We start from the raw sequence: 17,273 nt of genomic DNA, 5'->3' as shown, positions 1-17,273 counted from the left end.
ACGTTCCGCACCAAGAACCGGGGCGCGTTCAACGGACGTTACAAGCAACATAACACTTTTCGTGGATTCTGTAGTAAACGCTGTAAAAAAATATCTGACTCCTGTTCGAACAAGACTTGCAAAGGTTATTCTGTCTTTTTGGTGACAAATAAATTTAAGTGTTCTGGACAAGTTATTTTCAACATGCAATTCTATGTTTCTTGTTTTCCCAGGGTTTTACACAAGCGGTGATTCCCCAGGTGATCGCTAGGCAACTTTTCTGATAACTTCTTTGATTTCATGTTCTTTAGGAAAATTAACCACTTATGTCAAACATATCTCTCTATTTTTGATTATTATTGCTGTTTGAGTTAATTGTTACTGTATATACTGCAATGCTCTTCCCATTGATGCTGAGTCTTAGTCTTCTGGGGGTAAGTTTCTTTTGTATTGAATTGGTTTTATCCGCTTTGCCAAAATGTTGTAAAATTTAGTTGTTAAACAATACAAATCACCCTGTCCTGTTTGGTGGTGCTATTTTATGTCAGTATGCACAAAATGCAAATCACAATGGCCTACCACTGCGTCAGTAAAATTTTTGTTGGAAAAAGAATTTTTTCTGCATTCCAATGAAAATCTTATTGATCCCCTGCCACTCATTTTAAGTCTTGTTATTCACCACATTTGTATCAATTGTATTTACTTTATTCATTTCAGCAAGTTAATGTGAAAGACCTCTCTGATCCATGTCCACATTTGAAGGGAGATGAATATGGCAGAAAACTCATTAAAATGTCTGAGGATGATACTTTGAGACGCTGTTGTGGATGTCCACCAAATCATCGACTTGTAAAAATCTGCAAGTAATACACTTAAATCAAGTTTCTGCAAACAATAACTGCAAAGTCACTTTGACCTGTTTTGTGCACTGTACAGTGGAACTAATTTTTTAACATGTTCTGTTAAAAATTATTTCTTTCTTTAGTTGTGTGTCGTTAGGTTAGCATGTGGTCATACCAATCACAGTTTTATCTTGCAGGCTCAAGCAATACAATACTACACAATGTGAAAAGTGTGAGGATGGAACTTATATTCCTGATAAGCTACATGACAAAACAACATGTTTGGTCACAGATTTTGAACCACCAACAACAAAATCACCAGCAAGTGGTAATATTATTGAAGTGTCAGGTATGTTGCCCTTGAGCCATTCAGCTGTTCAAAATATAAACTGTTTGTTTTTGTTGCATGACAACAGACATAATATCATTTGGTGTTGGTGTTGTTTCTGGTGTAATTGCCGTCTTGGTTGTAATTGGTTGTAGTAAGTCGCCTGATGTTAGCTGGAAGAAAATCTTCTGCTCAAAATGCTCAAAGGTAAATAATTTTTTTCCATTGCAAAGTCTGGAACTACAGCAAAGTCATTTTCAAAAACTTGTTTGCAAATATTATGCAAACTCTCCATAATGGATGTTAGACAATTACGTCAGTGTAATATGTGCAAAAAATTTTTACCCTGAATAGGTACAAATGTCCTAAAATATTTTCAATAAAACTATTTTTTGAATGTAATACTGCTATGGTTCTGATTGTCCTAAAGTAACAAAATTTATTCTTTTAGAGGACAGTGAACCATGCACAAAACCAGGATGGGATGTACAAGGAAGAAAACATTAGAAGCGGCAACACCAATGGGTAAAAAAGGAGATGTATCAACATTATGAGCCTACTTACTCCTGGTTGTGTGCATATTTGAGTCTATACCAAAAAAACTGGAAATCTCTGCCATTTCTGTTAATGATATACACGTTAGACAATGCCGAAAAGACAAAATATGTGTTGAAACAATGCCAGGCTTATCATGTTTAAAAGCAAGCTCTTTTGTGCATTGTGGGCCATTATTTGTTTCTTGTATTGGTGCAGAGCAAATGAAGCTGTCGAACTGTTGGAAATACAACGCAAAGAAGAGGTGGAGGCTATTAACAAGAACAAAAGTGCATCCAGTATACAAACAACAATGGATACGGCACATGGCGATGCTCTTCCAGCATACACTGCCGTGCAGCGAGCAACTGTGATCAAATGTACCACCAAAGAAAACATTGACTTGTGTAAGTTTTAAACTAATCCCTTATAGACTTTACCATCTGTCATAATGTTTTGGGATAAACATTTTTTTGGATTCTTGCATAAGTGTATTTGTGATCTTATGTCGGAGAGAACAAAAAATAAACAAAACTACAGCAAAATTTTCTAACATATGATAATGTCTATTTGCATTGATACCTATTTTTTTGAATAAACACCTAACAAACTCTCTATGGTATGGTTGAAATTGTTTTTTCTTTGTGGAATACATTACTTTAACATAAATGTGATTACAGCCACATGATTGTCTTGCTCTTAGACCCAGAGTTATTATGTTCTTTCTGCCTTCATAAAGCTTCCACTGTCATTTAACTTGTAACAATTTTAGTGAAGAAAGCCATCACTGTGTTTCCTTACAAGCACAAACACATCCTCCTCACCCATGCGGAAGGAAGAAAACTGGCAAGGATGCTTGGAATCGGTGAAATTGACAGTGATCAAATCTCAAAACAACATGAGGGTAAGCAAAATCTATTGTATCTTGTATTGCATTTATCCAAGAAAAGTGGAGCCAATAATATGATTTGTGAGCTATGGCCATCTGTCTGCAGCTCACAGAAATTGCATTTATCTGTTGTAACGTGTATCGAATTTATCTATTGTAACTTGTTTCGAATTTATCTATTGTAACTTGTTTCGAATTTATCTGTTGTAACTTCTATCGAATTTATCTATTGTAACTTGTATCGAATTTATCTATCGTAACTTGTATTGAAAAATTGTTTTATGTGTAGGCGATGTGGTTCAGTATTTTGTGAGCATTGTGACTCACTGTCAGAACCGTAAAAAAGATTTTACTGTCAAACAGTTTATTGACAAAATGAAAGAGCTACAAATGAATTGCTTTGCTGAAACTCTTGAAAAGGACTTACTTACAACCAGCAGTGACATGTAAAGTATTTTTCCTTCTATTTTATTGAACTCTTTTCTTCATTTGTTTTGCAAACTAAACGGATGAATATCCATTGCCTTTATTGTCACTGGTGCCAAACTGAATATCCATTGATTTATTGTCATTGGTGCCAAACCGATCAATCTTTGTGACAGACATTTGCAGTTTTGAAGCACATTTATAAACTTATGGACCTGGGTCAACAATGTTGGGGCCAGGATAATCAAGTATTAATTTGCCATTTACAGTAGTTACCTTTTTTACTGTTACCTTTGGGATCAAGTATTCTGCTATTCAGATTGATATGAAATTCCCACTGTTTCTGTTATCAGTGCAATGTGTGCCAAACAAATCCTGCATGCTCTTAATTGTGGTTGTGCCTAACTAAAACACTAAACTGCTTCCTGAAATAGCATTATAACTTCCTGTAGCAACTTCATTAGGGAAAATGCTGATAATTTTACACCAATGCTTTACCAATACACAATGCCCTCATATTACACATATTTCTTTATTGTAGAACTTAATGGGGGACCGGACAAAATACAAGTGTTTTAGTGTGTTATGATAATATTTAAAGTTGAAGTTGTAGGTTTTTGAAAACTTGGTCATAGTTGACCTGTGTTCTACATCAACATTCTCTACAACTGAGAATGTCAAGGGATTAATGTACTATATTCATTACCTGCAGTACTATTTTTTAGAGGCACCAGACAATTATTAACACTTAATATGACTGTGACATACTGCCCTTGCAAAAAATTCTCACACAAAGAATGAACTTTGGGTGTCATTTTGAACAGTCTTCAAATGATTTTATTTGTTTTCTTGTAAAAAAAAACGAGCTGTTTTCTTGTATATTACTAACATGTAATGTATGTTTTAAAAATTATCGTGTTCTGTATCATAATCATAGTGTTAAATGTGCCTATGAGTTTTAATTCCAATAGATTCTTTTTCTAGATAAGTTCAGTAAAATAACCACACCTTATAATATAATTTCATTTTGTGAAGTTAATAGAAAATTATAATGTGTAATATTATAATAGTTCATTAGTAAACATTATGTTGAGTGCTAATTCAGGCATTTTGACACACTTTCAGTGTTCGATAAACCTTTGCTAATAAATTTACACATGACAAAATTCCTGTGGCTCAGAAAAACTTTTTAATCTTAGACAGACGGAAAAAGGAGATCCCATGTTTAACCATTTTTTTTTTAAATCGTTACCCTTCAAAGGCGATGCTTAGTCACATAAACATTAAATTCCCTTGCAATATTAGATTCTGCATTAGATGACACTTTATATAATAGTGACAGGTTTGGTGATATTTTTTTTATATTTTTTACATATCAGTGCATTGCAGTTAATGGCTATTGGACTTTTTCCATTTCGTCAAAGCAAAATGTAAGAGTTTAAGAAAGGCAATAATATAAATGTTGTGTATGATATTATAAGCCTATTATAACTCCTTCAAAAATTTGATGCATAGAGCACACTTACAAACTTGTAATTACATTAAGATTGAGCCTAATGTAATTAACTTAAAACATTCTTTCACATACTTGTGATTGAGAGTTCTTAATTTTGTTTCATCGAAAATTTTAAAATTACACCGTTATGGAGGTTGGAGACGTGGCATGGAAAATTGTTTGCTATTTTTGAGCAATTTATTTTTTTCAAATTATATCTTTTGAATTTCGGAAATCGGGATTAATTAACTTTGGTGAGTGTATTTGCAAGTTTGAAGTATTTGTATTTATAATTATATCATTGACCCAACTGTGGTGTACAACTGTCGAAATTATTTGCTACGTCATCAGCCTTGTTAACAAACAGTATTGTTTGCGCGACAGTAAATGTACCCGGTTATTCCCCCCAAACCTTTCCCGAATGTTCCATATCTCAACACTCGTCTCCCAAACGTTAAGCACAGGCGTTATTATATTTATGCCGAAAGATGGCAGTCGAGGAATAAAAGAGGTTCTTGTTACTCATATCCGAAACCTTTAGTTTGTGCCAAGGAGACTTGTAGTGGTTCGGTGCTTGGTCGCGTGAGCGAGGAGATTGCACCACCTTTATTTATTGTAAGCTTTCGCCAGCGTCAGCCGATTTTACCAACTTTGTCAGATAATTTATTTTGTTTCGATAGAATACTTCTGCACTGCAGGTAAAACTGGTTATCGCAGAAAGCAACAATAACCTTAAAAAATGTTAGGAATTTCGCAATATTTTGAAAGGAGGTGAAACATTGGTAAATAATGCCTACGTCATTGGTAAATAATGCTTACGTCATTGGTAAATAATGCTTAATAAAGACAGCTTTATGTATCCACTGCCGCGATGGAATGTAAGGCAATATAGAACACACACAATGCATTGACTAACTTAAATCGACATTCTTCTAGTTTAAAAATTCTGGTATGGAAGTAAAATATATTCATACTAACTGTGGCACTCTGTTCTTAAAAATTTGCACGTCGTGGATCATTCTTGTGTCCGTCACTGCATACGGCCGCAAGCCCAGAGTGAGTATAAATATAAACTGTTAGAGCACTTTAATGTTGAAAGCATACAACAACCATTTTTTCTGACATACGTTTGTTGAAAAGAGTCGCTCAATTGACCCCTGTCCACATCTCAAAGAGGGTTTATACAGAAAACTAATCGAGATGGGTGAGAATGGAGAAACACATCATTGCTGTGGATGTCAGCCAGGATTTAGACTGGTGCTCAGTTGCATGTAAGTAAACACTGTAGTTATGGGAAAGTGCAACAATTTCAAAATTACGTATGTGAGTTTGTTTTTCGTTTTGCAAAAATACTAGCAAAAGAACTGCAATAATGGATACTGTTTTGTTTAATAGAACTCCCACGCCCCCTTAGGTTGTTAAACTTACCTTTTTGAAAAATGTCACGTCTGTATGGTGATGGTGCTTCGGCCTATGTATGAAGGTGTCGTTTTAATCAGGGTTGTTAGTAAAAATCATTCTTACCGCAACGATTAAATTGACAGAAAAAACAAACCATTGTGGCTTCGTATACTCTGCGACATATCCTAACATAGTGAACAAAATTTTAGTTTCTGTCATGTATTTGGGATACACATGTCGTTGAATTCATACCGGAACGGCGAACTGGCAAGAATTTTTTTTTAAGGAACGGCGTTCCGGATCGTTCCAGCATATATTCAGCACTGGTTTTACAGTTTTTTTGTAACCTTAATACAGACCTGGAAAGTTCAATACCACCATATGTGAACGATGCGCAAAAGGACTCTACGTTACCGACAACTCCCATAATAAAAGGATTTGCGATGTAGACAACCGTCCCACCACAACAATTGCTGTTACAATAACCACAACATCTCCACCAGCAACAACAACAGTCATAAACAAAACAGAAATGCCAACAACAGTAATCTCACATTCCACAAGGTCATTGTTCTGCTATATTGCGTATTTGTCCAGTTATGACGGGTTTGTACAGAGTATTTTAACGTCCTTTCCTTTCAGCAATAAGCGATCTTTTATGTTAAAGTCGCACACAAAAGTGACAACTGGAACGGAGGTAGTCACTACCGAAAACCATACAAGTTAGTAGTGACTGAAATATCTTTATGCTGAAGCCATGCTTTATTACTGAACAAAAGGGAAAGGCATTTAGAATGTTGACGTAACGTTCATAAAAAACTTATTCGTTATCCATCACCAACATTGAATCGCACCAAATAGTGTTTGGAATGTTTGCGACATTTGCTAATGCGCCTTTCTTGACCAGATTTTTACTTGCTCGTCATTTCATTCACCTTGTTGGTCAGCTGCTGCGTTTTAATACCGACAATTGTTTGCTACCGCCGAAAACGAAGAAAGAACACGACGGTACTTACAACATACAACACAACTTGTATTAGAATTGTGTTGAAGTGACGTCACAACGTTTACACATTCTTTTACGCAGGAAAAACAACATTTCGACGTAACGTCTTCACTTCAAGAAACAAATGAAAGCAACACGTTGTTTGAGCAGCACCTTCCACCCGTAGAAGAACAAACAACGTAAGAAATTACTGCTAACTGCTGCATAAAAACATTTCTAAGTTGGGATTTATTTTAACACGCAGGGCAGCCCCATTGAAACCTTTCAAACACACGCGAAATTATTCTGACGATTTGAGGTGAGTCAATTTCTAACGTTTGTACGCATGCTCGAATCTTGCATCTCATATGCTAAATTTTGTTTTCAAAAGTATGGACAAACTATTACGACCTGCAAAGAACTGTATCATTTTATTAGTTCAACATTAAACATTTGAATTTGGTACAAACTTTTATACTTTTGCTCCACGCGATGCGAATTTTACTCAAACACAGAGTCGACATTAAGAAAGCCAGAGAAAATGGCGAAACAAGTCAGACAAACGGCAACTCACAGGTTTATTGCGAGGTAAGCGTGACGTCAACATTGGAATTAAATCTCTAATCTCTAACCTGCAACAACATAACATGGTAACCTACATTCAGGATACAAAAGGCGTATGCTCGGCAAAGGTGCTGGAGCCGGGAGAGCAAGAACACATGAGCACACCTGTGTCACCAGTTGGAGAATTTGATGTAGAAGATTCAGACGCAAGGAGCAGGAGTAACTCTCGCTCCACAACCAACCAATACCGGAAGGAAAGTAAGTTGTTTTTGTCCGCTGACTCACAGTTTCATTTTAAATGTACGAAAATTTCATTTTTATAATAATATCGGAAGTTTGAAAGATTATACCTAGCTATGTGATGTTTCTACAAAAATTACAACAGCATACAGAAACTTAATACCAAGTTTGACGTCAATTCTTTTGTGTAGGTCAAATGTCAGCTATCAAAGATTTTTTTTCCAACATTACAAACTTGTGCCCGGATATAATATTGAGTGACAGTGATGTGATGAAGTTCGGTCGTTCCTTCAACTTGGGAGAGCAAGTTTTGAAAGAAATCCAAAAACGTAACAGTAAGTCTTTTGCTCATACCGTTCCTAGAACTTTTCCTGGTCTGATTATAATCCCATACGGATATATTATATTCGATTACAGTCTGCCAAAAATGGGAATTTTTTCAAGTTAAAAAGTGCCGTTTAAGGCCCAATATGACAGTTTGCCCAAAAACAAGTAAAATTATAGACTGTTTCGCTTGTTCGCCCAAAACAAGTAAATGTTAGCCTATGCCATTGTGCAGATCCGCGGCCTGCAACTTTTTAACCAAAATATTGTCCAACCATTGGAGTTAAATGACCCTGGAGTGCAGCTAATTCAGTTATCCGGCAACCAGTTTTAAAAACTTACTTTAACAAATATACAAATAGGCCAAATGAGCAAATTTATAACTTTTTGCGGGGCCTATTCTTTACCTAAGAAAAGGTCATCCGACAATAAAGTTGGGGGATTTGACCATTTTGTTTGTGTTTCTGCGGGGCCCGATTTGGACTGGTCCTGTTTGAAACCTTACTATTGTGTTGCACCAAACCTCACTATGTTTCCATCATTTTCTTCAGGTTCGACGAGCGAATGTCTGCTTGAAACATTTTTGTTAATCTACAATGCAAATGGCAGCTCCTTGCAGTCACACGATATCGTTCAATACTTCAAGTCGACACGACAAGTGTTGCTTGCCCAAAAGTTGGAAGAAAATTTGCCGCGCGAGACGCGACAGACGGTGCTGGAAACAAAACTGTAGTCTCCAAGATCTTAGCGTTGTGTTTGTTACGACTTCTTGCCATTTGTATGTCATCTTTAAATGTACTTTTTATCTTCAATATTCGGTTTTGTGTAGAAATTTATCAATTTTGTTTGCAATTGGTAATTCACGGATTGTGCTTAGAGTCGTAAACATAGTCGACATGGTTCTTTGTAGTTATGTACGTTTTGATGTGATTATATGTTTTTAAGCAACCATTGAATCCTATAATAAGAAGTTCCCAATTTCACCACAACACAATCAATGTAACTTAAGAACAGAAGCGATACGTGACTCACGCATGAAGAATGGTGTCTGTGACGTCACAATGCGCTTTATTACCTGCCAGTTATTTTAATTGTGCACCCAAAGACTTGTTTTTATTTTGGGAACGAGAGAATGAGTATTGAGTATCGGTTTGATAAATTCTACTGTCGATAAGAAACAACTCGCGTGATTTCCTCAGAAATCCTAGGCACGCGAGACGCATAATGGAGCTCTTAGTTTTAACATGGTTGATGTAACACAAGAAGGGCAACGCACGCAAACCCACACACTTACAAGAGAAAATGCCAGTGGCGTCAAGAGGAATGGGCGTTTAAAATGAACGCAAACATCACGTCGGGTTTACTTACGCACCATTCAATTTCTTACATCCAACACTTTCCATTCAGCAGTTTTTAATTTATAAACATCTGCTGTTGACAACAAATACTTCGCGCGACCGATGTATGAAAGGTTATTACACACTGATAATACCCCACAAAACGCCAGAATAATGAAAATATACAAATATTGTTGTTTTGTTGGCTATGCAACAAAGCAATATTTTGAATTGCCGTTGCTTATTTTACACGCATAAAAATATATTTTAGCTCGAAGTTTTTTGTCCGAAAAACACCTGAAAACCCCCGGGTACTTCCCCAACCGCTCATTGCGACATCGAAAAACACCGCCGGGGGAAAGCGCGGGTAATCACCAACATGGGGGGCATACAGCCATTCCTTGCGTTTGGGAAAGGTATACCTCAAGAGAAAATAAGTGTTGTGCTCATACGAAAGAAGTGAATGTGAAGTAGATCTGTACAGCTAGCAAAAAAAACGAGGTGTGGCCTGTTACTTAAAATTCACGATTACGCGTGGCAGTTTCACAAATTCTCGGGACACCATTACAGTTTGTAACAGCGCATTACTTTGAGTCGAAAGTTGATGTGCTACATGAGCACACGCGTTTAGAGGAGGTAAACCTATTATATTACTTTACTTGCGGTTGAATGACTTGACTTTATGCCATTTCAGATTAAAAGTTTCTGCTGGTCAGTGAAAAGTTTTTGAAAAGAACAATTTTACTGCTGACGCAAATCAAAATTCCGCCAGAAAGTCTTACAGTAAACAGTGCAGATAAAGCCGTGTAATAATTGGCCTCAGCTTGGATATACCCTACCGAGAGAGGTTCCCCGAAGAAAGCCCCGAAAAATAAACCTTGGTGAGCGCATATGTTAGCAAACTGTGACAGCCTTTCACGACAGATGGTCGTTGATTGTATTGTAGACTTCATCCGAAACCGAAGTGGATGGTCGTATTCGTATGACAATATACCTTGTGTGATAGCAAATATTTGGTACTGTTTCAGAAACTGAGGAAGAAAGGATTCGCTGCCTGTATAACATTCACACATGCGCGGCATGGGTCATACAATACAGAGAGCAGTCGGGAGTACTACAACCTGTTTTAAGCTGTTGGTGGAATTGTTCCTGAAACAAATTATTCTCTTCACACAAACAGGAATGGTGGGTGTCGCATACAAATTTAGTAGTTTCACAAACGAATAGCTAAGTTTTTAGAGGCACAAATGCCGTAGTACAACCAAAGAGTGAAAATTATGGCGAACTGGGCATATCCGACAGACAAGCTGTTCGCATCGTCGCACAAGTTAGATCAGCGCCTGTGAAAACAAACAAAAGTGTCCGTCACTTGTACAAACGTTCGTCTGAGACAACGGTCGCACGCAAGTCACTATACTACAGTCTCATTTGGAAGAAGGGCAAACTTAAAAAATTAATTGTGTCGCAGTGAACGACAACAAACCGACACATTTATGTAAAATGTTCCATATGAAGAGCTTGACATGCAACCATTGTTACACCGATAATAAACATTCTTTTTAGACCTCATATCAGTATTTCTTTTAAAAAAGTTTCGCCGGCGGGGAATGCCTTCTGTGTCATAGAGAAACTCAGTTACGTCACAAGGCAACCGGTGATGCATTGGATTCAATTTTAGACTTTTTTCAGCGTGTTTGTGCATTTTTCGATTTTCTCAGTCAGCTAGTCATTTGGTGCTGCTGGGTGCTGTGAAAAAGTTAGTTGAAAAAGCATCAAAATCTTCAAGGGGATGTAGCTCAAAATTGAATAACAGAAGTATACCTTAATTTCGGCCCCTGGTCGGACATTATTTTAGATAAATATAGCCTATAGGCTGCAAAAATGTAAGTCGCAAAAACCTCATCCAATACGCAATGGCAAAAAATGTCACAGGAAAGTTGCTTTGGTTGCCCCCTGGCCCCTAGGACTGTTTTTGCGATCCTATATGACAAAAGATCCTTCTGAGAGGCTCCTCAAAGCTGTGTTTTGTCCAATGCAACTGCAATCAATTTTTTTCTCTTTGAATAGTACCAGTAGATTTTCATGGTTCATTGACCACAGGAATTGTTGTGGGCAAGAGAGCAAATCACTCAGTATGTGTATTAATGCTGATAGCCTTCAAAACTTGGTTTTGGGTATAAATGCTGATATAGGGCCTTAACTAAATCTAAAGAGGCAAATACAACAAGGAAATTATTGGGATTTTCGTTGATAGGTATACGGAACCCCGACACCACCACCATGTCCACATCTGGAACCAAATGAGAATGGACGGACTCTATTTAACTCTGGTGATTGGCACTGCTGTGGTTGCCCACCAGGTTATAGACTGGAGGAAATCTGTAGGTGAGCTGCAACTCTCTGGTGTGTCCGAAATATAGAATGAATTAAGATGCATAGGGGACAAATGGGGAGATGGTATAGCCCACAGTATAAAAACTGCCTTTTTTTCAGTGGCAATAACAACCTTCAATCGAAATGCATAAAATGTGATCCGGGCACTTCCGTGTTGAAAAAGGCCCACAGCCAGACAACTTGCGATGCGATTCCAGGCTATGTGCAACCCACCAACAGTTCTCCGCTCAGCAGTAGCAGCACCACCACCACAGCAAGCACTATTGCAACAGACAACACAGCACAAAGCTACCAAACTAAACCAAATGGTTTCACAATTGCGTTTGGAGTGACTGTTGTGGTGGTTGCGATTTTGTTGGCAGTTGGGGCTTATTTTTGTTACTGGCACTTGAAAAGAAGGAAAACCAATAAAGTGAGTTTCATAACTCAGACTAAACCTGATATTTTGCAAAGAACTTAATCTTTAAATGTGTTTCATATGAACTCATATGTCAATAATGTTTAGTTTTTGTAATGTACTATAGTTTTCTTGGTGTAAAGTAATATATGTATAAAGGGGCGTATCCAGGAATTTTTATAGGGGGGGGTCCAAATTTTGTAGGAAATTCCCCGATTTTCAGGTATAAACCAAGGTTAATTGTGGACGAGAATCGAAAAATACGAGCGCCGGTGTTCGCGCCAATCGTCATACAAACGGTGGCTTTCTGGCTTGCGCAATTGTGTAGCGCTATGGGACACTCGATGCGAGGTTTTGCCGTAGTGCTTGCGCCGTAGTTTTATTACTACTGCTTTCAAAGTTTAACAACTAAACTAATTGCCTTTCACGCAAGTAAACCGCTTGTCCTTACAATGTGGCCACTGAAAAACGACGTTTCGTCCGTAAATTGACGAAAAATGATGCGGGCTTTTGGTCAACGTCAAAGAAAATTTCTGGTACCAAAAATATACAGTGGCGTTTGTTTAGTTATCAAAAAAGACCAAAATATTTCACAAAAGGGGGGGTCCGGACCCCTCGGACCCCCCTGGATACGCCCATGTATGTATATCAACACACAAGTTAATATTCAATGTCCTTTTAGTCTATGTCTGTGACAAAAATATTGGCCCACTGTTCAATGAATTTCTGTTTATTAAATCAAGTTTCTATTGTTTTAAGAGAACTCAACAAGCAGAGAAAAAGCTCAGCACAACAGACTTTGATGGGTATGCCAATGATATTTATTATGTAACATTATTAAATAGTCATCTAAATGCTATTTTAAAGAAACTTTAATGATAAAATGAACCAACAATACTATACATCTTTTTTTTCTATCATGTGCCCCGTTAGTAACAGCCCTGTGCTGTACACCGCCCCCTCACACATTTTAAATATGTTTCATACCAAAAGCAATTGTGTTTTTGTGGTTTTTGATTACACATCTGTGAGAGACTTGAGTCATGAACGCATCGGGCACGACTGGTAAACAAAAAAATTGCGGAGACAAACACTGACCCGAAGTGTTCGCTCCTGCGTTGCGTAATACTAACAGTTTTACATCCCTCAAAACAATATAGCACAATACTGAGGGGGGTGTTCTGAAACCCAAACACCCCCCTAGATTTGCCACTGGACTTGACACTGCTTTTCGCCAAACGTAATGTGTAAAGTTCAGCTTGCTTATTTTAAATAAAAGTGAGAGAACAGCGACGAAACAGATGAATCATCAAAAAGTTGTTTTTGTGACACAATGCTTTTTTGTGATGTAACAGTAACTGGTGGGGGTTGTGTCCCACCAGTTAAGAACCACTGTATTAGAGCCAAGAGATTGTTATTCCTGTCAATCTCACTCCAATTGAATTGATAGCAGTTGTATGGCAAAGCATCCTGAACTGCCACAGATGTAATTAAAGATTGTTTTTCAATGTGTCAATTCAATTTATGATGATGAAACATTACCAAACAACGCAAATTGCACTTTTTAGAAAAAAATGTACAGATCGGTTGTTCAAGGATCATTCAGAAACAGATTTCTGTCATCCATCGAAAAGGTAATTCAAATATCCAATAACTAATGAATACATGACTAAGCTATTACAATTTTTTGTGGCTTTACACTGTGTAGGAGACGCCATCACTAATTATTCAAATATAATTTGTCATTTATTTTGAATTAAATATGTTGGTTAAACTTTAAGCAACCTTTGTGTTTTTTTGGAGTGTTTTTGAGTAAAAATCAAAAAGCCATTTAACCTTTACACATATTGTGGTGATCAAACGCAACGCTTACACGGGCGCATGTAATTAAACATGCCTTTAGAAATGTACGCTTCTTATGTCTGCCAGCGCTCTGTGGTTCTTTAGTTGTTCTTGGCATTCTCTGTGTGCAGTTTGACTTTTGTTTTTTTTACTGGTGTTTTGGTTTATTGGTCAAAGTTCAACTTTATTAAAACCTGGATTCCGTTTGCCAATAAAATCCCTCTATAGGTTTCAACAGATATGTTGATAATAGTTATGCTAGCAAGTTATGTAAAAAGGAAAACATAAATTGACTATTGTTTTTTTTTAAAAAAAAATAAAAGCAGTTACCAAGGAAAAATGAAAACATCCAAATGTGAAGTTTTTAAAGAAGAGAGAGATTCAAAAGTAAGACATTCTATGTTGTATACTAGTTGGATTTAACACAATCATAAGGTTTACTTGTTCCTATTGAAAACTGTTAAAAAAAACTTACCAGTACCAACTTCTCAGGGCAAACCTTCAAGTGATAACACCTCGTCTTCTTCAAATTTAATGCCTATTCCTGCTAGTCCCAAGCCCCGCATCCAGTAAGGAACAGTAAACAGTAAACTTTAAATTACACAGTATTAACTGATAATATGTTAAATAGGACTAGGAAAATAGACTTAATATCACAAGTAACACAACAGTTTTGAATTTGTTTTAATGTTCGCCGAAAGCTGATTTAGGTTTGTTCACATTCACATCATAATTTAAAATGTATTTTTAGTGATGGAAGTGATGGCATACCAAAGTTCGTAAGATCTGAAAGTAACGTTATTGCAGAAGTGCCACGCAAAAAAGTAAGACATGCTACATTGCTAGCACCAATTATTTTTAAAACACAGCCATAATGTTTAAATGGTAAAAATTAATATTTTAATACACTTACCAGTACCTAACTTTTCTTCAGGGCAAACCTTTAAGTGACAATGACTCATTTTCTTCATCAAATTCAATACAGACGCCTGCCACTTCCAAATCCTACACTGAGTAAGAAAGGGAAAACAGTAGTTTGTACAATATACAAATTGTGTAATATATGGAAAAGAAGATTCACCGAGGCCAAAACACTACTAATACAAAAGTTCAGATTTTACTGTTTCACATGTAACCTTTTCTCTTATTATGCCTAATCAAGACATAAAATCGCTTCTTAATTAAAATTTGACAGTTTTTGTTTTAAATGCCTCATCTGTACTTTATGTAATGGTTTAAGTATATTTCTATTGTACAATTTGTTTCTCATTTTTCTATTTGTAGACAGTCTTCTGGAACCCATTCAAAAATATCATCAAGTGCTCACAACTTTGTGGTAAGAAACCATAAACCTAATTTGGTATTGTAGCCATAAGTGGTTCTGGATGTAAACAGAAGTAAAGCACATCCAAAATAAAAGATTATACATCACTTGACATAATTGGTTGTAATTTATGCCAATTAATAAACCATTTACCACTTATTTGAATTGAGTTTTTATTGGTTTCCATTCGTGCATTCCTTTCAATACATTTTCAACAATCTAGATGAAACAACAACCACTGGAAGCGAGCAAGGACACTTTTAAATGTATTCCACCAAGCTGGGATAGAGAAGAAAATAGCAAGCCATATAAAGAAGGGAATGAAAGTATGTGATAAGTTTTCTTTGCTAAAATATAACAAAAATCATGTTTGCCTGTACCTATGTGGAATTCCACAACAATATCTCTATCATAGTTTATAATAGCCCCTAATTCTCTTTGCAGTGGAAACAATATATGAAATTTTTTTGACAATTGAAAACCAAAATATGATTGAAATCAGTGACAACCAAATATTGGAGTTCGCAAACAAGTTTAACGTCAACCTCAATGAGATCTTTTGCACCGCAGCAAAAGGTGTGTGGCAATATATATTTTCTAAGAGTATGTGTTTTAAGGGTATTATGATTGCACAAGTTTTGCTTAATAAGGCTTTGTTTACAATATTTTGTTTACTTGCAAGTTTAAATATTCACAATATCAAAAAAAATTATGCTTTTTTGTGTTCCTGGATGCCTTTTTCGACTTCTTAAGTTAAAATATTATTTTCAGATCTTTTGCATCCAAATTAAGGGTAACAAGTTATTATTGTGCACAGATACAAAGGGCAGTCTTCTGGCATGTATATTCAAGAAAATTTATAATGCCCAAGGAAAGAAGCTTGAAGCTGCTGAGATAATACAGCATTTTTTTGATTCTGGCCAGGCCCTTCTAGCTGAACACTTGCAACAAGCTATAGAAGCTAGTCCCAAGCTATCCCCAGAACAGCAACATTCGGCTTCAACAAAACCATTTTAGTGATTTGTAAAAGTATTTATTTTGGAATGTCTCACACCATCTTACATTCCATGACACTTTCGCGTTAGGGCTAGCCATTTGCGTATCCAGGGGGTCCGAGCGGTCCGGACCCACTCCCCCCCCCTTTTTGTGAAATATTTTTGTCTGTTTTGATACTAAACAAACGCCATTGTGTTTTATTTTTGTCAAAATTACCCTGAAAACCAGAAACTTTCCTCAACGTCAACGTTGACCTAAAAACTGCATCGTGCTTGCGCTGGCCATTGTTTCCAAACAGGGAGTATTGGAATTTTCCTCGTTTTTCGGCAGTTTAAGGACAAAATTACTTTTATAGTTGTCACGTTGTTGCAATGGCAAGCGGTTTTCCTGTGTGTTAAGTCAATGAGTTTAGTTGTTGAACACGTTGCCAATATAACGCACGTTTAAAAAAACTGTTAGCGTTTGCAAGGCTCCCGCATGCAAACTTGTTTTTTTTTGCATGTTTTTTTGTAAACGTACATTTACGCATTTCTTTCAAACTAGTAGTAATAAAACTACGGTGCAAGTACTACCGCAAAAACTTGCATGGGGTGTTCCATGGCGTTGCGCAAGCCAGAGGAAACCACCGTTTATGTGACGATTCGCGCCAACACTGGCTTTTGTATTTTGCAATGCTTGGCCACAATTAACCTTAGTTTACAGCGGAAAATCGGGGAATTCCCAAAAAATATTGACCCCCCTTTAAAAAATACTGGTACGCGTATGGTGCTACTGTTCCAGCTCAAAAGAGCCATGCACTTACATGGTGCTGACCAGATCGGAAAGTTTGTTATTTGTGCGGAGGATTTTTTTCGGCGATCGTTAATTGCGCGGACGATCGCAACATTTTTCATATATCAATGCATTAGCTAATTTATATATTGCACGGATTATCGGTAAATTTTAGCAAAATTGTCACACTTTTCTGTTTAGCCCA

At 36.7% G+C, this 17,273-nt stretch overlaps 3 protein-coding genes across 4 annotated transcripts; all 3 read left to right on the top strand.

Annotated features, from left to right (window-relative positions):
• The first annotated feature begins 272 nt into the window (after positions 1-272).
• LOC145889319 (uncharacterized) lies at positions 273-4,143 on the top strand. Its single transcript, XM_082980257.1, has 8 exons — positions 273-413; positions 697-842; positions 1,019-1,170; positions 1,238-1,356; positions 1,601-1,674; positions 1,903-2,090; positions 2,456-2,587; positions 2,862-4,143. Exons 1-8 carry the CDS (start codon positions 375-377, stop codon positions 3,020-3,022), a joined length of 1,011 nt encoding a protein of 336 aa, XP_082836383.1. The 5' UTR covers positions 273-374; the 3' UTR covers positions 3,023-4,143.
• An 836-nt stretch (positions 4,144-4,979) lies between these two features.
• On the top strand, positions 4,980-8,916 carry LOC145889380 (uncharacterized). The gene is made up of 11 exons (XM_082980331.1): positions 4,980-5,549; positions 5,634-5,764; positions 6,252-6,458; positions 6,537-6,616; positions 6,802-6,902; positions 6,982-7,079; positions 7,145-7,198; positions 7,395-7,467; positions 7,545-7,701; positions 7,875-8,018; positions 8,559-8,916. The coding sequence occupies exons 1-11, from the start codon at positions 5,445-5,447 to the stop codon at positions 8,738-8,740; spliced, it is 1,332 nt and encodes a 443-aa protein (XP_082836457.1). The 5' UTR covers positions 4,980-5,444; the 3' UTR covers positions 8,741-8,916.
• A 924-nt stretch (positions 8,917-9,840) lies between these two features.
• Positions 9,841-16,865, top strand: LOC145888515 (uncharacterized). 2 transcript variants are annotated; one of them, XM_082979277.1, is made up of 15 exons: positions 9,841-9,980; positions 10,039-10,225; positions 10,373-10,529; positions 11,599-11,729; positions 11,838-12,150; positions 12,895-12,941; positions 13,704-13,769; positions 14,304-14,364; positions 14,470-14,546; positions 14,729-14,801; positions 14,912-14,991; positions 15,262-15,313; positions 15,525-15,627; positions 15,746-15,877; positions 16,119-16,865. In XM_082979277.1, the coding sequence occupies exons 3-15, from the start codon at positions 10,416-10,418 to the stop codon at positions 16,316-16,318; spliced, it is 1,449 nt and encodes a 482-aa protein (XP_082835403.1). In that variant the 5' UTR covers positions 9,841-9,980; positions 10,039-10,225; positions 10,373-10,415; the 3' UTR covers positions 16,319-16,865. The 2 variants fall into 2 exon arrangements, with proteins under 2 accessions (XP_082835403.1, XP_082835402.1); XM_082979276.1 differs by having other exon boundaries at positions 9,842-9,980; positions 14,301-14,364.
• The last annotated feature ends 408 nt before the right edge of the window (positions 16,866-17,273 follow it).

The sequence above is a fragment of the Ascidia mentula genome, chromosome 2, assembly GCF_947561715.1.
Source record: "Ascidia mentula chromosome 2, kaAscMent1.1, whole genome shotgun sequence".
In the NCBI taxonomy this organism is placed as follows: Eukaryota; Metazoa; Chordata; class Ascidiacea; order Phlebobranchia; family Ascidiidae; genus Ascidia; species Ascidia mentula.
This window is presented reverse-complemented; position numbering and strand designations above follow the sequence as displayed.